The sequence below is a fragment of the Hippichthys cyanospilos genome, chromosome 6, assembly GCF_059441005.1.
Source record: "Hippichthys cyanospilos isolate Australia breed blue-spotted pipefish chromosome 6, RoL_Hcya_1.0, whole genome shotgun sequence".
Lineage (NCBI taxonomy): Eukaryota > Metazoa > Chordata > Actinopteri > Syngnathiformes > Syngnathidae > Hippichthys > Hippichthys cyanospilos.
In genome coordinates, this window is record NC_142374.1 from 9,599,485 (window position 1) to 9,622,836 (window position 23,352).

Consider the following 23,352-nt stretch of genomic DNA (forward strand, 5'->3'; position numbering starts at 1 on the left):
TTGTTTTTTTGGATTGTTTGTCAAATGCACTTTTAATCAGATCTTTTTCTCTAGTGCAAAATACACTTTCAAATATTTAGCCTCTCTCCATCCATCCATCCGGCAATCCATCCGTCCATCCATCCATCCACTGCTAAAACTAAGAACATGGGAATTATTGATGGGCCCCGTCTACCTGTGTTTAAATCCATCATGTTTTCATGACGATTGGTTTTCCTGGCGTCGTCTCTTCCCCTCCCTCCTCTCTTCTCCCCTCCCTCTCCATCGACTGGCTCGACAATCGACTTGCTCCCTCGCTTGCAAACCAAACTCGCTGCGCTCAGTCAGACCTCTGCAACTTTTGCAGACTCCTCACTCCACGGCCATGTCGCACAATAGCTGAAAGTCAACCTGTCATCGTGGCTCGTCCCGGCAGCCTGCAGAGAGCAACCCACGCAGGTGCTCTCATCTGAATTGCGGTCGGAACCGCCGCTTGAAAGACGCCCCGGACCGGATGGAAATTAGGAGCTTTTTCGTCACTAATGAACCGGGCCAGTAATGCAGGAGACCGCCGCGGTGCTCTCATCTCTCGTTCAAGATGGCAGGTTTTTATTGAGTTTTGAGCGGACGCCTCTATTTATAGTTTGCCATGAATAACAGAAACCCTTGCACCGATGGCCCCTGTATACGAAGGTAAGTCCCTCCGTTCCCATTGAAACCGAGCAGGGAGGATGCTTTACACACTGCCGCATGTCGCGTCTTTCTGTCAAATTATTCAACGCGCAGCGTGTTTACTTTTGCATTCATTTCAAACACTCGCCTGTTACGTTGTCGCTACTTGGTGCTCTCGGTCCCATTCTGCACTGTTCGACTATTCTGCATGCTTTTACATAGAAGAGTCATTATGTGTGCAAACACCTGCAAAAGGTCCGATCTGCGCTTCTCGAATGAATTAAAATGGCACACACAAAGATTGCTGACAGACCTAATGCCCTCTCTTTGTTTTATTTCATATTTTTGTTGAATCGAACCCGGAACGCAATACAGTCTTGCCGCCTGTATTGATTCCACTGTTAAAAAAACAACCTTCAATTCGCTGTCTGCAGCGATGTGCCCGTGACTAATCCAATTGGATACCGCCCCTTCTTGCTCATCCTTTTGCTGTCACTTACATCGAAATTTAAAATACTGTAACACATAGACGAGCGCACTGTAAATCCCATCCACTCTTCAGCCTCGACACAGTCGTGCTCAAATGTGTTGTAAATGGAAACCAGTGCAATCGGTCCATTCAAATTCCTTGTACGAGCCGCAACTGGCGACGCTCGTAGTGAAACAGGAGGCTGTTTATAATTTGAAAATGTAGTAATGTTTAACTCACTGGTAGCTAGTAGCTTGCATTGTGTAGATGCCAATTGATGGGTCTTTAACCGCCTTTAGTGTGTTTTTGCTTTTAAACAAATATTCTTGTCGGAGCTTTATGCAAATTAGAATGCGTCACAGAGCAAATTATGACCCCTGATGTCTGTAATACAAGTATTTGTTTAGCCTCATGTGCAATCTTTTTCCATAGGTTACTCTATAGTCCCTCTACTGGCGTCAAAGGGAACATCCACGTTTTTTTGACATCCAAGAGGAGCGCAGATCACAAGTAGAAGGCGTCGTGTGGAACGGAATTGTGATGAAATTGTTAAGCATCTGTTGTGTCCTTTATTCAAAATATTGAGTGGTATTTTTCATTCACGGCGATTAAGCTTTGAAGCTGACGTGAAAAGGAAAGTTGAATTTGAGACGTGCTTGCAAAAAGTAATTAGCGTACATTACATTCCCGGCTTTTCCCCCTGCCCCCTGGGTGGTGAAAGAGAGGAAAAAAGAGACACTGGGGGAATTAATTACCTTGCCTGTTCCCCCTCAAAGTTGGAGAGGGTTGGTATGTGCAGCCGTCATGGAAATGACCAGTCTCCTTTGGATACCACAGTTTTGGGGGCCTTCAAGTGGAGGAAGGGCCCACGATGTTGATACTTTTCCTTGGCTACAGGACACCTATTTGCCTAAGTCTGTATGCTTAACTACTTCCTCCCGTCATTGAATTTGACGGTTGACAGCTGACATGTCTTGCTTGTGTCAACCAACATTGTTCAGGGGAAATTTGCACAAGAGCAGAAGTGTATATACACTGAGTTGAAACAAAGTATTGTGCAAAAACTGCATAACCAGTTTGATGAACCTTAGAAAGAGTTTCAAAACATTAAGAAGGATTTGTAGATGTACTCACTACTCCTGCAAATTGTGAAGGTTACATGTGCTGTTTTGGGCTCTTTTTTTGGTTTGTCAGTTAGAAAAATTACATGTGTTACAAAAAGTGGCACGAAGAAGAATGCCATAAATATTGATCAAATCTGATCAAAAGGCTGGTAAAGCCGGTGTTATTTAAAAGGTATTTGGCTGGATGTTGGAGAAATGGCTGGTTGGTTAACGTGTCTTGTAGAGTCTAGTCGCTATACTGGCTTCCTTTCACATTCCAAAAATCTACATGTTGGCTTCACTGAACACTCTAAATCAGGTGTCAAACTCCGATCCTAGAGGGCTGCTGTCCAGCATGCATTCAATGCTTTTGTCTCAAATACAACTGATCCAAATGATCAGGATTATTTGCAAGCTTCCGCAGAGCTTGCTGATGAGCTAATCGTTCGACTCAAGAGTGTTGGGAGAGAAACCTGGAAACATGTAGAATAGCAGTCATTAAGAACTGGAGTTTGACACCTATGCTCTAAATTGATTTATTTTTCTTTTTGTCACCGTATTCAGTAGTAGTATATTATTTTCTTTTCCTTTTTGAGCTGAACCATTCAATTCCCCTCCAAAATGTACAGTCAATTAATTTTACCCAATTCACTTAGTCTTGGTGCTGCTTGAATTATAATGGGAGTGTTCCTCTTCCTTTGGAATCAAGTAAATGGTACAACACATTTCGTTACCTCATCCTTTCTTAACCATGAAGTGTTCTGCTAACACAGGGACAAACAAACACATAAAGATGATGCTCCATATTTTTTTCTCGTTAGATGATTCCTCTCAACCTGTGGTCATAAAATGTTCATCTATTAATTTTGTGTCGTTCTCCGTGAATCAGGAAGTGATTTGCTAACATGCCGATGGACAGTCACAAATAATTTTGTCGTTGTTGCTTTTTTATTGTTCTATTCTGTGGGAAATGGATTAAAAAGCAAAATCCACAGCTTTTTATCTATCTGAGGGGCGGCCATTTTACCACTTCTCATCAACTGAAAATGATGAAATATCACAGTTGCTCAGACCTCAGGTAAAACCCAATCATGGCTCTGCCTGTGAACATCACATGATGAAACAGCTAAGGCGCAAATTTACCTGAGCCCTGAATAACTGCGGTCATCTTCAGTTGACCACAAGTAGCAAAATGGCCGCTTACTGAGGCAGGTTAAAACAGAAAGCTTTTGCTGATTATTTCAAATTTCAGAATGTTGAATGATCAGAATGTCATGATTAGATCAGTAGGGCGGCATAGAACATATTCATATCACTTGAGTTGAGAACATTTAGACTTGTCCTCCCCTTTACCTGTTGAATTTTGGCATTTTAGTGTTGTTTGTCCAGCCATTCTTTTTCTTTACCCTTAAACCAAGTATGTTTGCTTTTACTCCAAACAGAGGCTAATTTAGGGTTTCAAGTGCATACAAGCATATCCATTGTATAAGCAGGTGTACTGCATATGCTGCCACTTCCTTGCTCAGTAGGCATCTGCTTATAGGTCAAGCGGTATTTCGTTGAAGATTCATTCATTCATGAGCAGACATTGTGACTCCGATACTGTTGAGGATGAAGGTGATAACTGGCGCTGCAGTGTCGGGGGCAGATTGATGTTTAATGACTCCACCCACACGACCACTGGTGTGACTTTTTACCTTGTGTGATCAATGTTGGCGTGGGGAATGCACCCTGCCCTGATTTGGAAGGAAGTTTCACCTCATAGGACAGACAGAGCGACTTTCCCAGAAATGACTCCCAGCTCCGTCTCTCTATCCTCCGCTCACTCTTGTTTGGAGCTGCTTGATTGATCTCTTCCTCATAGGCCGCAACCCAGGATTACAGTCCAAGGTTGTGCCTTTTTAAACCTTGATTAGAATTGCAGGAAGAGCTGTCTGGGCTTTTACAGTCCACGGTTGGCCACACCTCGTGTGGATGCTTTCCCAATGTTTTAGGTTGGTATACTGAGTTTGAGGCAAAGAACCTAAATGCTGGCAAGAGATGAGGTGACACCGAACCAGATTGCAGGGATTAAAAGGTCTACTTTCTTAATAGGCATGTTCCAAATCGTTTGTTCATCCAGTCTGGTCATGTTTTTCAGATGCACTGTTGGTCTGCTTGATGAATTCTCAGAAGGTAGATTGCTAGGACAGCTATGAAAATGGATTAACCTTGGAAGTTTAAGAAAATTCTTTAATTGTGGACCTGATTTTCCAAATGTACGTGCTAAAGATTTGGCGTATTTGAGCTTTCTTAGAGCAATTTGCAAGTGGGCACAGGAGTTTGTGAACAGGTAGGTTTTGGACAAGATGAAAAACATCAAAGGGGTCCCAATTGCACATTTGAGCAGTGGCTATTTCGAAAGAATCCACTTTTTTTTTTACCTGCAGTACTTCACCTCAATAATTCTCTAACTGTTCTTCACATTGGCTTAAAATACTGACGTTTTTATGCTTTTCATGCTCTCCACTGTCACTTGAGTCTCCTGTTTTGGTGCTCCTGACACATTTTGCAGACCTCTGGAAAACTCTGAAAGGCAGGGCTGTCTCTACCACATCAGTTGCTGACAGTTAATTTAGATCAAAGTGGAAGAGTGAGTGTATTGAAGGCCCCTTTTCTCCTTTAGCACTGTTGTTGATGCATGGTGTCAGTTTGGAACAGCTGCTTCTGGCTTTGAGGAGAAGTAATGGCCCCCACTATAGAGGAGAAGTATAGTCACATGAAGGATATTCACATCACACCAGATGCTTTACCTACAGGGCTGTAATTAGTGCGTAAGATCTGAATTTAGTTCACTAGTAGTACTTCATCTGCACAATCTAATGATATCTGTCTTTCCGCAGATAATGACGCTTTCATTTATTAACTATTGATGTTGTTTGAAAAAAAGGGAGCTGAAAGAATTACGTACATTGTACACCACTGTGACATTGCATTGTGTTAAACTGTGCAAGCCTGCCTAATGATGTGACAGAATATTCAGAGTAAAGAGAAGAATTCTTTGTGTACATAATGCTAACCGAAAACACATTTGTGTTTTGCCCACCAGGGAATAAAAAGATTATCTGTGATTGCTCGCTTTTACTTGCGCATACTTTGTTTTGAAATGGATTCGTGGCATTTAGGAAACAATTTTGTGTTTTTCCCTTCGCCAACCTTCCCCCTCAAAACGTAACCCCTTGTAGTTCAAACATCAGCACCATAGAAGAAACGTTTGATGAATGTTGTTCTTTGTCGCTAAACGTGATACCGCCAGCAACTGCTCAATGCTGTAATTAGGTACGATAGAAAGCGGTTCTGCACCGGCTGACATATCCTGTGCTTTGATGTGAACCACAGTTCAAACAAAGAGTTACACGTTGCCACGTGAAAGAGAGTGAAAAAGACCTTTTGTTGGGCCTGTTAAGCAATAATTACACAGTGATTCCTCGAGCAGAGACGTCAAACTCAATCGCACAGAAGGCCAAAACTCAAAGCGCACTTTCGGTTACGGAACCCCGTACGGATGACATATTTATTGCACAAAGTAAAGCTAAATGTTTTTGAACAAAAGTGGGATTTAAAAGAGATATTACAACATATTATTCCAAAGGTTAAAAAAACAAACATTTAAAGTACGTTGTTGTGCCGAAGGGGGGAAGAGAAAAAACATAACAAAAATTCAAATTTGTTTGCCCTCATCCTATCATGTAAGAACATGGTACTTTGGCAACAATTTGATCGAAGGGTGGACTGCAGGTGTTCATCAGTGAGCTAACTCCCATGTTATGTTTTGCTCATTTTCATCACAGAGAACAGCTGCTCTCACAAAAAAGTGCTACCAAAGATACGGTGTTTTAGCGGTGTGTACTGTACATGGAACTATGGGTAAGGCAGATATTGCTCCACCCTGTGGGATTTTATAGTTTGCGTGTCATCAGTGCTTCATATTAAGTGTTGAAAAACATACTGCGAATGTTCGGCAATCAAAGGAGGGGGTGTTTCTCAGAATACTTTGCTGTAGTTATTGTCACGTTATCATACCTTTAAAATGCACTTTGTACAGACATAATCCATTTCTAATCAATAGTTTAATTATTCTTTATTTTGGTGATGGTTAACCAATCACCATGGTTTATAGTTTCAATACACTTAGCTCAAAAAATAAAAAAATACAATTAAAATGCTCCACAGTAAAATCAAATACAAAAAAGAATTTAAGCACATACTGTAAAAATGACAATAAAACATGAAAGGAAAATGATATAACAGTTACAGCTAGACTGCATCAAAATACCGACTAAAAGATATGTTCTACGGCAAGATTTTAAAATTGCAGTTTCTAAGACTGTGTAAAACAGGTGCCATTGAGAACAGCTAAGACACTATGTTGATGCTCGATAATCAATTAAAAAAAAACAAAAAAACGTTCTTGTCATGTTTCATGTGATGTTCCTTATGCCACGTTTAAATGTCTTTAAACATGCTCGTTGAACATTTTTTTCATGTTTGTTCACTTATTAAATAACTAAGACAACATTTGCTAGTTGAATGTCCTGTATCATATAGTTCCACAAGCCAGATGTGGTTGCATAGCGGGATGGGAATGACATGCATGGCAAGAGCATAAAGGTCAGTTTTTCTGCAGACCATGTCAGTTTTTTTTTCATTTTTATGGTGTTTATATATATTTAAGCAAAGTACAAACTTTAATTACTCTACATTGCATGCTCAGTTTGCCATCTCCCATCAGCCGCCAGTGAGCCTCTCAATTCTCTCACACGCATGTTTGCCTGCCCCACCCCCAACACATATCTTTTATCTGTCCCTCCATCCTGCTATGTTTGTTGATAAGCAGAGAAACCATTGGCCAGCACACATGGTGCCCATGTGACACTTTAGCAAAAGCTCGATTGCCAGATTGTACAGCACATGTAGTGTTCGTGTGTTTTTGTTTGCGTGTGCCGCCGGTTTGATAAGATGATCTGGCTACTGCGGCGTTTGTGTCCTTCTTAATCGTGACCCCCCTCCACCCAATAACTTCCCGCAACCGTCCACCCTTGATTTGTCCGCCTGCTTTGTTCCATCACTAATCTGCCATACCAAAACCATTAACTTGTATTTTGGTACGTATTGTTCCAGTTAATAATCCCTTTGTTTTGTTTTTGTCCCCCATTTTCAGCGAATGTGCTGTTCTGTGGGACTATATTGAAATGACAGTTGAGAACAATTCAAAGGAAGATTCCTCCATCCCATTTGAAATATGTAACATGAATGAATGAATTGCACGAGTTGATTAATAAACAAAATGTAGTGACGTTTCCGACCTCAGTCAAGATCCAACAACTATTACCTCAAGCTGAATTTATCCTATGTACCTTTGTGTTTCAGGAAGTAGACAGTTTTAGTGTGTACAAATTGGTAAGATGAGGAAATTGGTGCAATTTCTGAAACGAACTACAATTCAAACGTTCACACTTTGAGCCACGCTTGCACTTCCGACCGACGCCGCCCTCTATGAAGGAAGTGGAAGGGAGGGCTGCAGCTTGCGCCTCATCGCAGATGGCTGCAGGTCCAGCGCCATGCTTGGCTAATAACCAAAGAACTTCAAAGCTCAGACGAGCATTCAGGCCCATTACTGCCCAAAGCTAGGAGGCCAAGCAGAAAGCAACAGACAGCACTCGAGTCAATAGTATCGGCAGGCTCCAAGTACAACCTTGCTCATTGTTTTTCATACCACAGAGCTACTTGCTCCTAACCAATTCGGACTCGTGATTTGCTCGTTTTGGGTTTTAAATATTTGAATGAGCAGGATCTTATTAAAAATAAAGTTTTGCCTCCTTACCCAGCAACACAAATAAGTAATTTTGCACAGGTGGCAGTAGTGACAAAAGGGGCTGTCGAAAATCAGGTTTCAATGACTTTAAAACTGCACGTCGTCCAAAAAACTCATGCCCTTCAAAGATAAGAAATTTAAAGAGCAACCGCTGCCATTTTGAGATTAGGCATGGTCAAGTACAGATACCAAGTATTAGGGCCAATACTTTGCCTTATTTCACGGTAACAGTATTTACGATGGCGGACGATACGAGAATCGGACGCTCTCTTGAAGGACTAGAATTTACAAATCAAAACAATCGTTGCAATAGTAAGATGTTCTTCAAAATGATCTTTCTTCTTTTTTTTTTTTGGATGGAGGGGGTGGGCTTGATGGTATCAAAATTATTTTGTGGTTTCACTACTAGGCACTGGCATCCGTGCCAACTTGAGTTGAATCCTTGTACTGGTATCGATCTTGAAAAAAATGGTATTGAACATTGCTAATTGATGTATATAGAAATGTCATCCTTTGAAACCTTGTTGATGTCTGGTCTATATTTGGGAGTTTTGCCACTCTATTGCATAAAAACATCTCCTCCTTCATTTCAGGATGGATGTATCAGAGTGCAAGCGGAGTTCCCTTAGCAGCTTCTCATGGTAGGGCTGAACATTCCATTTCGTGTTCAGATTGAAATCATGATTTCAGGCAACATGATCACATGCTTGCCAAAGCTGTTCAAGCCCGTCAATCAGAAGCCACATGCTACTCATGGACAGCCAACGCAAGCTAATCAGGCTGCTTTTAAAAAAAAAAAATACCCTGCCTGGGCCTTAACATTGCACAGTCACCTGAGCCCCTGCTGCAAACTGTAGGAAACCGATAGGTGCTAAACTAAGCTAAGCTAAACTAAGCTAAGCTATATAAGCAGCTGTTTTCTGACGTTGGTCATGAGATGATTGCAAGCTGCGCTGTGATTGGTCGCTCCCAGAGGTCTGAGCAGCTTTGATGTCTTTTTTTAGTGAGATGCGGAACGTTTTCAGAAAGTGGCAAAATGGCTGCCCCCTGAGATGGATACAAATGGGTAGATTTTGTTAAAATTTCAAGCCTGTGACCCTTGTGAGGATAAGCGGCTGTAGAAAATGGATGGATGGATAATTAAAATTTCCGTAAATGCAATGTTAATCAGAATACTGTGCTTAAACTACAGTAGTGGGGCTTCATACAACATGTTGTAAAGACGTTTTTGAAGTTCGGTTCCTCTTTAAGTGTATGACATAAATATGAAAAGAAAAACATAATTTTTGAATTATTTTGATATGTATTATTAAATATATAATAATAATAACTAAAATCAAATATAATTATAGAAATTATATAAAATAAACAAATACATAAATAAATGAAACACATACAATAATTATAAAATGACATTTAAAATAAAAAATAAAACATATAATATAGTTATATTAAATGTATATGCAATGAGAATGTACGTTACAACATTCAATATCTACTTTACACATATGACAGCAGTAATAAAAAAAAGATCATTTCCTAAAATCGTTCCGGCCTTGCTCATGGACAAACATACCATAATGGTTTGTTATTTTAAGATTTCAATATTCATTCTGTCTACACTTGACAGCTTAAGGAAACAGAAAGCACAATTTCTTCATTTGAGCCCAAGTATGTTGTTGTATTAAAACATGTCTTCATACAAGGCATCGCTTACCGAGTGCTTTTGATGATCCGCTAAGAAATGCACAATTCAAGTATGCAATTTGTCATCTAAAAAGCACATCTTATTGCCCTGGATTTACAAAAATAGAATAAATCACTTCCAACTGCAGAGAGGAAATTGCAATTTACAGTGAGTGGGAAGGCAGGTACACTCATCCTGCATCCTCAACTAAATTTACTTTTTGAAAGACTACTTGCTCCTGTGAAACCAAGGTGACACATTGTTGAGTTCCATCCGCCACATTTTAGTGCCTGGCCCTAGGTCATTTTGGCAGAAGTGTTGCCCCATGCCAGCGCCGCGTTTGTGGATCTCATTGCATCTGGTCAAATTCATTAGGGTGCATTTTCAAGAGCCATCCTTGTGGGATGGGATCACCCAAGATGCATGTTAATGGCAAGTCTGAACTGCGCCTCCGAGCCAGTCCTCACTTCAAAGCCGGAAGCCCGTCGAGGCCAGCCAGCGGCTCAGCTCCACAGCCTTTTGAACTGACCCCCCCGTTCAACCCCAGAGACAACGAGGCGGCGAGATGGGGAGTGACACAGACTGAAAAGTACGCCGAAATAAAAAGACGGCAGTAATGGAGTGGGGCGGAGAGATAAATCCTCCCTACTGGGGCCCGCGGGCCTCCGGGGCACCGGCAGAGGTCAGTGGGGGGGCTTTAGGTAGGGGGCTGTTACCAGGGTCGTCGACCCCTATCATCTCTGTTCGCCGGTCTCTTTCCTACATCTGGAATCACATCTCCTGTGCTTTTCTGATGGAACACAGCAGCTGCTAGCTCACACAAAACACATTTCCACCCTTTTAACTACGAAAGAAGCTGGCCCACAAAAAGGCCAAAAGTTAACTTGAAACCATAATGAACCTTGCCGGTCAAATCATATCAAGATCGTCATAAAGAATGTTAGTGTTGTCTTTAAATGGGAACATGTGCACATTTATGTTCCTTTGATCATTGTTATAGTCTGAGAAAATGTCTTTCCTTTTTAGCCACTTTGAAAGTGAAAACGCTGGGTCAGATGTCAGACCACATGAGCAGGCTCAAACCTGCTCATTTGTATGGATCTTGTTCCTTTTATATCGTGCAACTGACACGGTGAAAGATATTTACAAAAGCACTTTCGAAACACGGTGACTGACTTAAAAAGAAAGATGCAGCCAAAGTATGATTCTCACACCGAATTGGAGTGCTGAGTCGGCAAGTGGTATTTATTGCCTGTGCTCTGGGTCCATGCCATGTTTATGACGCGCTGTCAGGTGGATTAAGGACACATATGCCTGGCTAAATTGTTATGTGAACATGCGCCAATGTGTGGTATAATCTGTAAAAAGCTGTTGAAACAGTACTTTGCAGCATGATGGGCTTTCTTACCAGAAAGACGGGAGGGAGGGTTGAAAAGAAAAAGATGAGGCAAGGTTAAGACATTAAAGTAATTTAATATGCACGCATATGGATAAGTACCAGCAGTAAGCAGGCAGGGAGTACAAGATGGAACATCTCATGACATAAGTAGTCTAAAATAGTCTATTTTGTAGTCTTAGTGGGGCCCAAAAAAGCGCTTCACGCCCTCTGTTGAAATATCACATGCGCTTGTCGCCTGGGGAGGCATGTGCAGCATCCCCGCGTTGTATTTGATTGCATAGGGGAGGTGGAGGGGTGCCCCGAGAGAGCACATCAGGGGCATATAAAGTGTACAAGCTCTGGTGTGAGACACACGGCAGTTGTGTGGCTGTCTGCTTGTAAACTCTGTTTCCCGGCATCGGCATTTCTCATGATCCGACATGTGGTAGCTTTTCTGGAAGATGTCCTACTTTTAGGCATGCAAGCACCTGTGCGACAGATCAGCCCAACAATTCCCCGCTAACGAAATCCTGTCATGTTTATGGCGTGCCTCTTTATCTTTTTGCTGTGTTTTGGAAATACAGAGGTGCTATTTTGTAAGTCGCCGGTCCCCAAGGTTCCTGTTCAGGTTGGACCGGTTCCTCACTTCCTCACTCAGGGTTCAACGCAAGGTTCGAGGCAGGTGGGGCTTCCATAAATCCCCCTAGGTCTGACTTTTGGGAGGTGCCTTATTCATCTAGTTGCTGCGTAGTTTAAACATTAGAGATTTGTCATTCAGTTGAGTGGTTCTTGAGAAGCTTAAAGTCTCCTCTTACGTTTGACGAGTGTCAGGAAATGCACGTCTGATGGAAGGTTTGGCTCACCTACCGAGAGGGCATGCAAATGGTGAGGTGTGTTTGTGCAAGTGTGCCTGTGGTGAAGGTGGCAGAACAGGCAACAGACTTTGGCCCCCGGTTTTATGAACGCACTCAAAACAATGCTCACTTCACAGTTCCGTCGGACAGTGATGCTGCTTACGTAACCCTCTATCGTTTGAAAAAGAAAAAAGAAAAAAGACAAACATCTGCATCGTTGCTTTCAGGTGGAATCCTACCATCTTCAATACTGTTGTTGTTCAGAAAATAAGAAAAACTATCACTCCACACCGCACAAGACGAGATGAGAACCGGAAGTGATGAATGTGGACAAACAAATGGGGCGAACGTCAAAAACGTATAGAATGCGCACCTTCATCAAGAAAAGCATGATTTCTCTCGTTTCTTTTTCTTTTTTTCGCATCCCAACTTTTCTGTCCAACGTAATGACTCCCTGGAAAAAAGAGCACAAGGAGATTCATCATGAGTGAAAATGAAAACAGTTTTTTTTTTTTTTTTTTTTTGGGGGGGGGGGTGCTTTTGGTCTTCAAGGGACAATATGTAAGGTTTAGACCAGACAGCAGGAGGTGCTGCATTTACCATTGTCTGTATCTATAACATGACAGACATGGCAGCCTCTGGAGGAGTGCCACCCCCCATGTAATATAATTTAATGATAACTAGACCTACGATGATATTTAAAACATATCGTTGGTTGTTAAGACCACATTTATTTACAAGTTTTTGACATTTAAAATCATTTATTACTTTTTAATGAAAAACGGTCAAAATCTTACACATTGTCCCTTTAAGTGTTTAGTTTGTGTCATTAGTAGTAAATCCTTGTCATGACGCCTTTGAGTAGCACTTTAGAAGATCTAGTTCTTTCTTCTTATTGCACATCCTTTTTTTTTGTCCATACTCTTCCTCTTTAGTTGATCTCCACGCAATGTGAAAGAGTACACAAACAAAATTAGCATATTTCGTTTTGGTTCTTTTAGTATTTTAGTATGTAAGTAAAGCTCACAAACCTAAAAACGAAAACGATTTTGATTGAATCCTGTATGGGACGCTTTTAAATTCTGTTTTTTGGTCTCCATTTAAAAAAAAAGAAAAACCTCTACCTATAATTTAACAAATTATTCGCAATGGTGGGAGTCGTCTCATGAACTTGATGCGTTTTTATGAATGCTGAAATGATAAAGAGGGTTCACAAAATGAAAAAAAAAAAAGCACATGCTTAGGTTCCTTCACTGCAAGCTTCTTGTCACCTTCACATTCTGCTGTGGATGTTCATCCTGTATGTAAACTGAGGGTTCTTGTTTGTGTATGCGGGTCTGTGAATCCTTGTGAGTCTTTCAGCATCATTGTATGCCACGTTGTTTGCATGTCATTGTCTTTTGTCCTTTACTTCCTGAAACGCTGTCCTTCTCAAACCCCAGGTCGCACTAGCCTGTGTTCACTTTCACAATCAAACCTCATTCATCTGTCAGTGGCTTGTACAGTATCACACAACATGTGACAACACTTTTCAGTGCACATTTTCCGTTGTTCGCTTTTGCCCATAACGTACTCATCCGGTAGGTATTTCTCACATGCTCTTCGCAGTTGACTGTGTCCGGCTGTCATTGTTGATCCTGAGAGGAAGCGCGATATAGAGGGCTGTTGCCTCATGGTTTGTAAATGATTAGTGTTATAGTGTGAGTGCTTATCAGGTGTCAACCCGCGCAAGACCTAAAGAGCCACTGTAATTAAGACAGCGCACCATTTAATGGTTGCAGTGAGGCTTGGTGTTGGTGTGGGTGAGTCTTAAATGTGCAGCTGCATTTTATTTACGCTTAACGAGAGCATTTTTTATCGCTTGATCGGTACCATTTTGGTCTGATATTTTTTTCTGGTACTGCACCAACTGCAGTTATTTCATTCATCCAAGCAGACAGTCGCAAAAGCAACAAAGTATTGCTTAAATTACCCTTTTTTGAGTGCAATAACACTCAAAAAATGTTCATTAAACCTTGTGAATGCTTGCTGCAATGTATTCTGGTGATTTATTTACGTTGACTATTCCGTTCATACCATAATGCAAACACCAGAATTACAATTCTATCATTCCTCACATCTTTGATCATTTTTCATGAGTCAAAAAGTAGTCTACTAAATGAATAGCTGATGTAAAACAGTGTAGTCCCTTTTTTGTAATCATAACATTTTATGTCATCCTTCATGAACGAGATAGCAGGCCGCTGAGATAAGGACAAAACAAACATACATACATTATTTTAAATGCATTTTGTTAGAATGAAATTTTCTTTCATTCTCTTTCTTTATTTTTTTTTTTCTCAGAGGAGAGAGAAGGGAAGCATTGATTTTTGTAAACTTCCAACACTTGTGCTCTGATTAATATGAAATCTAGCTGAAGCAGAGCACCCATCTTTGCCCCCCTTTGGTTGCGTGGCCAGTGAGGATGACCTCACATTATAAACAAGTCAAATATTTTCCCTCACAATGTGTGTTTTATAGACACACTTGTCCTGGTCTTGCAAAATTTGGGAAGAGGTAGAATGGTTCACTAACATCCTAAAAATGTGTACCATCGGTGTGTTTGTTCTTGCTGCGAGTGAGAGCATGATGGCAAATCTTTGGATTGAGTTGACCGAATGGCACATTTATTGCAAGCATTCAGCTGATTTACGACCCGCGTATGTTTGTCCAACAACACTGATGATTGCTTTGCCGGGTGTCCTTTCGTGAGTTGGATCTGATGTCCTTTATGTGGATTTTAAGAGAGATGAGGGAACCTGCGAGGTCTGAGTGAGTAGCAGCCTACATGTCAGAATCTTACTGCAAGCTTGTGTGATGCATTGCTCTATAAATAAGCAAGAGATGAGAGGGCTAAAAAAGCAAACGGGATGGTCAATAGGATCCACGGGCGAGTGTGAGAGCCTGTGCACTGTGCACATCATAAGACTCGAGTGCTCTATATGGACAATATGATCCTTCACAGCAGAGTTAAGTTTCGTTCAGTATTGCACTTTGAACCCCCAACGTTTTAACAATAGTTGCCCACACAATTACTAAATTGGTTTATTGGTAATGAAAAAAAAATATGTGAAAAAAAATCAGTCATTTTATCATAAATTGGTTAAAAAAAAACATAACACCAAAGATCAATGATGTGTTAGACCTCTGATAGGCGTACCCTGCTTAAATCCAAAAAAAAAAAAAAAAAGTTACTCCATGAACTACATAAAACAACAGTACCACCCACACCTCAAAGATTTAAAGTATGTTTAAAATTGATGGTGACATCTTAAAGTGTTGATGCTGTGTTAAGGTTCAGGAGTAAAAGTCATACTAACAGAGTAAAATAATTTTGGGCCATTATTTTGAAAATATAAAGTATTTTTACATCGCAAAGCAACACAAATATGAAACAATAACTTACAATTAGTTCAATTGCACTTTGTCATGGGGTCTGTTTCCCTTTTAATGGCACTAAGCAACTTTGAGGAGGGTGGCATTAACCCTGCCATACAAAATACAAATGTAAGGACTGCATATGCCATGCCTCCCCTTCCCCAATTTGTTACAAAAACTGCCTCTGATTCAAATGTCTATGCACAATTACTATACTTTCATGGCAAACGCTGCAAAACCAACCGAAGAAATCAAACATTTGTCTGAGGAGACAAAAAACAAAAAGAAAGAAAAGGAGAGGCTGCCTGGACAGTCAGGGATCAAACAACACTAGCCCTGCTTTCATTCGCTGCATCAGCTAAACGACGGAGGGATTTCTGGCCGACGCTGCCCCGGTTCTGTTCCTGGTGGACGAGGAAATAGCTTTCAATGCTCAAATCAAAATGATCATGCTAATGTAATCTATTGTACTGTAAATTTGCAATGTAGCAAAAGATAGGCATCAGCTTGATCGTTTGCAGTTCTACACTGACACAAGAGGCCATGTCACAAACTCACATAGTTAGCTTCATTATATCATCACTATTCATACTTCACATAGTCGCTAACACAAGAAAACTCAACTCAGCCTTTTTTTATAGAGCTCTTTAAATATAATCACAGCTGCATACAAAGTGTTGTACGTAAAATAAAAATCACACTTATGATTTTCTGTGTAGATAGACCAAATGACCCCTAGAGTGTTTAAAACTGCCAGGCTCTGGTCTAGACAGCAAGAAGTCAATTCATTGACCAATAAGTTCTCCTTCCCCCACACGGACACTGGCCTCCACAAGTAGTCCAAATATATGCAGTCGCCATCTCTACACCTCTGGGGTTTGTAGATAATGTCCTCAGTGATGGTTACGGCCTCCCTTTGCACCCATCCAATATGTTGCAGTTGAGCATGGAACATTTGCTGCATGCCGCATATTTACAGTGAATAATGCCCTGTTTTATGGATTTTAACCATACACCGATGACAAATGGGTTTGCACACTCCCCGCAAATTCTGGGACTGGGGAAAGAAGGTCTCTTTGTAGTAGACTCGGATTTAGTATTTTTACATGGTTCCTTGTTTGAGTTTAAATCACACATTTAATACAAGTGTGCAAATAGAAGCAGGTCACGGGATAAAATGTCAGAGCAACTTCATATTCGGATATCCTTCACTTGGATTCAGGCCGTCCCTCACATGGTATGTTGCCCTGATCCTCCTAAAAAGAAGATTAACAACCCCCTGACAGAGACGTAATCTTTCTGAAAACATTGACTATTACCATTTCAACATGCTGCCTCGGAACAGTGGAAAATGAGTCTCAGGAATCCTTAATTGCAGTCTGTTCTTTAGGTATGCTTGAAGGAAAATCATGGCTCTTGAAGGCATTTAAACAGTAGCAAAAGGCCTTCACCAGTCTTACAAGAATAACTGAAATAAGACAATTTAAGCAAAGGTTATGTCTGACAGCATTATGGTTTAAATTCCCAAATCATAAACGTGGCTGAACTTTTCATGAAGTTCTGGAACTGTGCTAAAGCAAAATAAGTCTCATTGTTGCTTTTGTGTGTGCTGTCATGAGATAACATTCCAGCTATTTGACCCCTTGGTTCTTTTAATTACTTATTTGTGCTCCACGGGCATCAACACTGCACTTTTGTTTGCACTTTTGCTTTTGCCATACATTCATGGCAAATAAAAAAAGCCGCTGGACGCAAGGCCGGCCTGTGTGTATTTCTAAACATCCACTTGTAATTCCTGAGCTTAACCGGTTTTAGTGAACATGTGTGGCCTTCAGTTCAATGCACCGCGGAGCCAATATCAAGTGAACCCTTTGACCACAGTGCCGCATCTGAGTGACGCCCCTCAATAGTCCAAAATATTTCCCTCATTACGCAAGTTGATATTTTTTTTCAAGAATGAGAACTGGCTGTCTCAGTGTCCATCCATCCATCTTAGCATCCGTGTTTGTGATGATCCTGTCTGGCTTTCAGTCACACCCCGCTTACGACACCCAGTGACGCAACCCATCATTCAAATTATATTTAGAGAAAAGTACAGGCACAGGAATCGGTAATCCAAGAAGTGACATCTGGCCTTCCGAGCTTATGTGATTAGCAGGCAGCCTTGCCCCTAATAGCCTCACGGACGTTCTTCATTACCTCTCTGGACAATCCATACCTGCAGACCATTCAGTGTTAGGTGGAACAAAAAGTACATCCCGATGATCATGCAGAGACATGAATATAACAAGCTTTAATGTAGGACACGCGGAGGTGCTACGGTACGTGAGCTGTAACACTTTTCAGGCTTACTGTAAACCCTCTAATGTGCACTACAGCACCAATCCTGCAGCATTAGGACTAAGACCAGATGACTGTCGAGATAGCGGCGATGTCCGAGCAAAGCCAGAGGGGAGACAAAAATGGAACAGGAAGACTTTGTTGAAATACAAATCAAGCAATGCACATTATAATACAGGGCTGATAGCTTTTTTTAAAGGACTAATCATGATCACCGCTCAGGACGAAGTGTCTAGGCATTTACCCACGCCCTCTGCTTCCTGTTCACATAATAGATTCCATTAATATGCATGCTTTCCCCCAGTGCCCTAAGAATGCATGTTCTAGCTTTTAGATAATGAAGAAAAAGAGTCAAATCAACCTTTAGTCCTTCCTGATGGAAATTCCATTTTCTCTTTTTATATTTTAACGAGATACATTTACATTAGGCGGAAGTATGCTCAGACATAACTGGGTACCATGCACATACATAATATAGAAATGCTGAAGGGGGCTGCACCCCCGAACAGTACGATGTTTGGATGCTTGCTGAAGGCATGCATTTGAAGTTCAGGGGACACTAAGCTGGCAACCACAGCCATGTTGTTACTCTGTAGTGTCTTAATTCAGGGGCGGAGCTACATGATCATAGCCATGACTCCCCCTTGTCAATTTCTGGACACCCTTTTGACCACCCCTGAGAGTAACATTTTGATATTTCTGTCCATTTTTACAGGAATGCAGTACACCTAGACTCCTTTAATACCTGCCAGTTATGTTGACAGCATATTCCAATAATGAGTTATATTGAGTCACATTTATTTAAACAATCACTTTGACCTGAAATTGTACATGCTAAATATAACCTGTAGAAAGAAAAATGGCATTGGACCTATTTTATGCCTCTAATTTGATAAAGGAAGCACCAGTCCTGAGGGAAAAACAACCAGAGACTGAAGGCGGAACTTTGGAGGAGCGGGTACACTCATTGTGACTTCCAGTAGCCTTGCTCTAAATTGTTACCTTGTTATACCAGAAAAAAAAATCTTCCTCAGCATGAATGGTTTCATTTATTTCATGAAATTCTGATGCCACCCCTGGAGAACCTCACTGAGGTGTTGTGTCACCCTGGCTATCCCACTGAATTTTTTGGGCTAAGCCCATGTTGAACCAAAGACCAGAGACTTAGTTATTGCTATTTAATTGTGGACCATTTTGAAGGAACTGACCAGAGACAGCTAGCGTTTTTTTTTTTTGTTTTTTTTTTTAAATAACCAATGCAGGTAGTCAAAAATAAAAGCCAGTGTAACAAGTGCACTGTTACCTTAATCTTGTCGATTTGTATGCCTGCAATGTCTTCAATTAATAAATAAAAATAACACTTTGCAATTACAACTATAGGCTGTAGAAATAAAAAAAGAATACAGAAATACAAAAGCCATAAAAAAGAAATAAACAAACACCCATTAAGACTTCTTTCATATTTCAAAGCTTTTTCTACTTAAGTACCGTAATTTCCGGACTATAGAGTGCACCTGATTATAAGCCGCAACCCACTACATTTTAGAGGAAAACCGATTTTGTACATACACAAGCCGCACCTGCATACAAGCCGCATGTGCCCACATTAAAACATGTAAACATATTTACAAAGAAAGACGGTACACAAAGAGAGTTTTCAAAGTTTTAATAATATAACTTAACAATAATAATATAACTTTCTTCCCAAACGGTGCCTGTGACAGGGCAGTAAAACGGTAGTAACATGGTAGCAACACGCTAGCAACATGGTAGCAACACACTAGCAACACGGTAGCAACACGCTAGCAACACAGTATAACAGGTCTGGTAAAACAGGTCTGGTAAAAGAACATACTGGTAAAAATCACGGTAAGCCGTCTTCATCTTCCTCCTTTGAACTGAAGCCATCAAAGTCATCTTCCTCAGTGTCGGAATGAAACTGTTATATAGACGTCGTCACACACTCCCTGGTCATCCAATTCTCCCATTCAACACGGAGCGCCACTTTAAATGCACGATTCACACTAATGTCAAGCGGCTTCAAATACTTCGTTGTGCCCCCAGGAATCACAGCTGGAATGGAGTTTGTCTTGCGTCATATGCCTTTCTTTTTGCATTTTCCATGATGAGGGTATGTTCACGCTAATTTAATTTATGCACAAGACAGGAAGTTGCAGTCTTCCTCGACGCATATATTCCACCGGTCTTAATCTTACCTTTTCTACTCGAGCGCCCCTAGCGGTCGTTAGAAAAATTACAGAAATTGGCCGCATCACTGAATAAGCCGCAGGGTTGAAAGTTTTTTAAAAAAGTAGCGGCTTATAGTCCGGAATTTACGGTAACTTACGTTTCAAATCAAATCAAGATCAACAATTGTATTGTTTTCATAAGTAATGTAATTGTAATGTTTTTTGCTATGTTATGTTATGTCATGTTATCATACCTCACTGGAGGGGCAACAGGGTTCAAATGATCACTCCATCAGTAATGAAATGTAATTATTTGCATAACCATAACCAGGTGGAAGCTCTTCCACCAACTACTATACGCAGTATAGCTTACTGGAAAGAGCGCAGCATAACTACAAGCTGCATATAATCTTCTCTGCTGTGATAATCATTTCAATGCCACAAACAAGCCTGTTTGCTAAAGAGGGAGATAAAGAAGTGACTATTTTTGGGCAGTTGTTTGCTTGGAGAGGCTTTTGCTTACTCTAAGGCATCTTGTTCCCAGGAGTTAAGTGCACAGTTGTGCAATTTTGCTTTTGTGTTGTTGTCTTGAGGATCTGTGGTTGAGATGGAGTTCAGTTCCTTTCTGCTGCTCTTATAGCTTTTCTGAACAAAAATGTCTTTTCCCCAAAGTGAGTTATTGTGTCCCAATAAATGCAGCATCTGGGTTGCGCAGTGAAGTAGGAAATTGCAATCATTCCTCGGGACTATTTTGTTGCTTTGTTTGCATGTACTGTACATTTTTTTGCATTTCTGAGGCTGTGTTGTGTGTGTGCTTTTGTGACGTTCATTTTGTTGGGAATGTTCTTTTTATAACCTTGAAGAGGAGAAACTTCTGACTTTTAGCAATTAAGGCACCTCTTAATCTGCTCCTCTACTTTTACATGAAAGCGTTTGCTCTTATGTAACGGCATCTTTCTACAAATAAATATTGTATAATAGCCTAGTGGAAAAGGAGATTTGATACTCACCTGTTTGGCTGCAACTCATCGTTATTTTTGCATTGATTCATCGATGAATCGGATTTAAAAACAATTGAATTTCCACCTCTTTATTGAAAAGTAGTCTTTTTTTTTTCAAAATAATTTGGCTGTTTTTGGTTGATGATTTGGTTTTTATTTCGGTTCGTAATTTCAAAATGTAGAGCATTTTTCCAAAGTAAGACCAAATATTTGCAACTATTTCATTTCAATTCAACACCAGGATAACAAGTTCGCTTTCATACCGGACTAAATCAATCCAACAATATTTCCAGAGAGGCCAAAATTCTGAGCATTAGGACATTTTAGGCCTCTAAATGATTCATCAAGCCCCCCAAATAATTGTCAATGAATTTGGTATACAGTAATCGGTGACGCTCTGGAAGCCTGGTTAGCACAACCGCCTCACTGAACAGAGGTCACAGGTTCACTTTCGGCCCTGGCTTGGATGTGTTGGGTTTGCATGTTCTCCCCTTGTTCACGTTGGTCTTCTCGGGGCACTCCAGTTTCCTCCCACGTTCCAAAAACATGCAGGGTAGGTACTGTATATCGGGCGCTCAAATTTATCCTTAGGTGTGTTGTTGGGTACCAATGGTTGTTTGTCTTTGTGTGACCTGCGGTTGGCTGGCAACCAGTTTATGGTGGCTCTCGCACACCCGCTACGATTACAATAATAGATGAAATAATTTTGTAATCAAACAGTCGTTGATGAATCAATTAATTGTTGCACCTCTACTTGCCTGTAACTTCATATTATGATTGATGTTAACATGCTGATGCGTCCGCATACTGTACGGTATACACGTGGCGTTTTAATGACCCGCTCTGACCCAAGCTGTCTTTATTTAAAGCTTGACGCTAGCACTCATGTTTCATTGAGTCTGAAATTCCTAACCTCTCATTTTCCTTCTGGGCCCCTCCCTTCTTGTGCCCTCTTGTCACAGGTATGGCCTCGCAAGTGCAAGTGTTCTCCCCTCACACTCTTCAGTCAAGTGCCTTCTTTAGCGTGAAGAAACTGAAGGTGGAGCAGAGTTGCAACTGGGATATGACAGGGTACGGCACGCACGGCAAAGTCTACAGCCACAACAGCAGCAAGAACGTGTCTGCCGTGAGCGGCCCCCTCGGAATTAACAGCTCCCTGCAGGTAGCCAGCTCCACCTTGCCGTACGAGCAGGCCCTCATCTTCCCGGCAAGTGCAGGCCACATTGTAGTCGCATCAGCCAGTAGCACTTCGGGGGGTGTAGGCTCGTTGCTGGCCAGCGGCGGTGGAGGCAGTAACGGCAGTGGCGGGGGCGGCGTCGGGGTTCACAATCTGACTCGCCGCAGCACGGTCAGTCTCCTGGACACCTACCAGCGATGTGGGCTTAAACGCAAGAGTGAGGAGCTCGACAACAACAGCAGTGTTCAGATAATCGAGGAGCACGGTCCACCGATGATCCAGAACGGAGCGGCCAGCGGTGCCACGGTGGCCACGGCGGCCACCGCCGCCTCCACGGCAACATCCAAGAACAGCGGCTCCAACAATGAGGGCGACTACCAACTGGTGCAGCACGAGGTGCTCTGCTCCATGACCAACACGTACGAAGTGCTGGAATTCTTGGGGCGAGGGACATTCGGACAGGTGGTAAAGTGCTGGAAGAGGGGCACCAACGAGATTGTGGCCATCAAGATCCTGAAAAACCACCCGTCGTACGCAAGGCAGGGTCAGATCGAGGTCAGCATCCTGGCGCGTCTCAGCACGGAGAGCGCCGACGATTTCAACTTTGTGAGGGCCTATGAGTGCTTCCAGCATAAGAACCACACGTGCCTGGTGTTTGAGATGCTGGAGCAGAACCTGTACGATTTCCTGAAGCAGAACAAGTTCAGCCCACTGCCGCTTAAATACATCAGACCCGTGTTACAGCAGGTGGCCACGGCGCTGATGAAGCTGAAGAGTCTCGGCCTGATCCATGCCGATCTCAAGCCGGAAAACATCATGCTTGTAGATCCGTCTCGGCAGCCCTACAGAGTCAAAGTCATTGACTTTGGCTCAGCCAGCCATGTCTCCAAAGCTGTCTGCTCCACTTATCTACAGTCCAGATACTACAGGTAAGGGTCTGATTGTTAAAAAAAAAAAAAAAAAAAGATTTTCTATTCATGTTCCAGTTTGTTCCTTATTATTTTTTGGGAGCAATTGGTTGAATTTCTCAGTCTCTTTTGAAATCTTGCATTGATGGCAACATTTCAAAGGAAAGCAGGGTTTCTTGGCTATTTTGCAGTAGTTGTTGCAACTGAAGTCCTCAAGATTGCTTGTCATTGCTTTGTCTTTGGAATTGCTAATCTCTTTCATTGTGGGGAGGAGGTGTTAAAGCACAGTGATTACACATGGTACGTGCACATACACGTGCATCC

General features: G+C 41.5%; 1 protein-coding gene across 3 annotated transcripts in view; it reads left to right on the forward strand.

The window, feature by feature from the left end:
- The first annotated feature begins 323 nt into the window (after nucleotides 1–323).
- Nucleotides 324–23,352, forward strand: part of hipk2 (homeodomain interacting protein kinase 2) — an 81,600-nt gene continuing 58,571 nt past the window's right edge. For 2 of the 3 annotated variants that reach the window (XM_088416994.1, XM_088416996.1), the window contains exons 1-2: nucleotides 324–672; nucleotides 21,906–23,049. In XM_088416994.1, the coding sequence (XP_088273120.1) occupies nucleotides 654–672; nucleotides 21,906–23,049 (1,163 nt within the window). In that variant the 5' untranslated portion in view covers nucleotides 324–653. Of the gene's footprint in view, nucleotides 673–8,705; nucleotides 8,719–21,905; nucleotides 23,050–23,352 lie in introns of those variants that run through there. The other variant, XM_088416995.1, reaches the window with a different exon arrangement.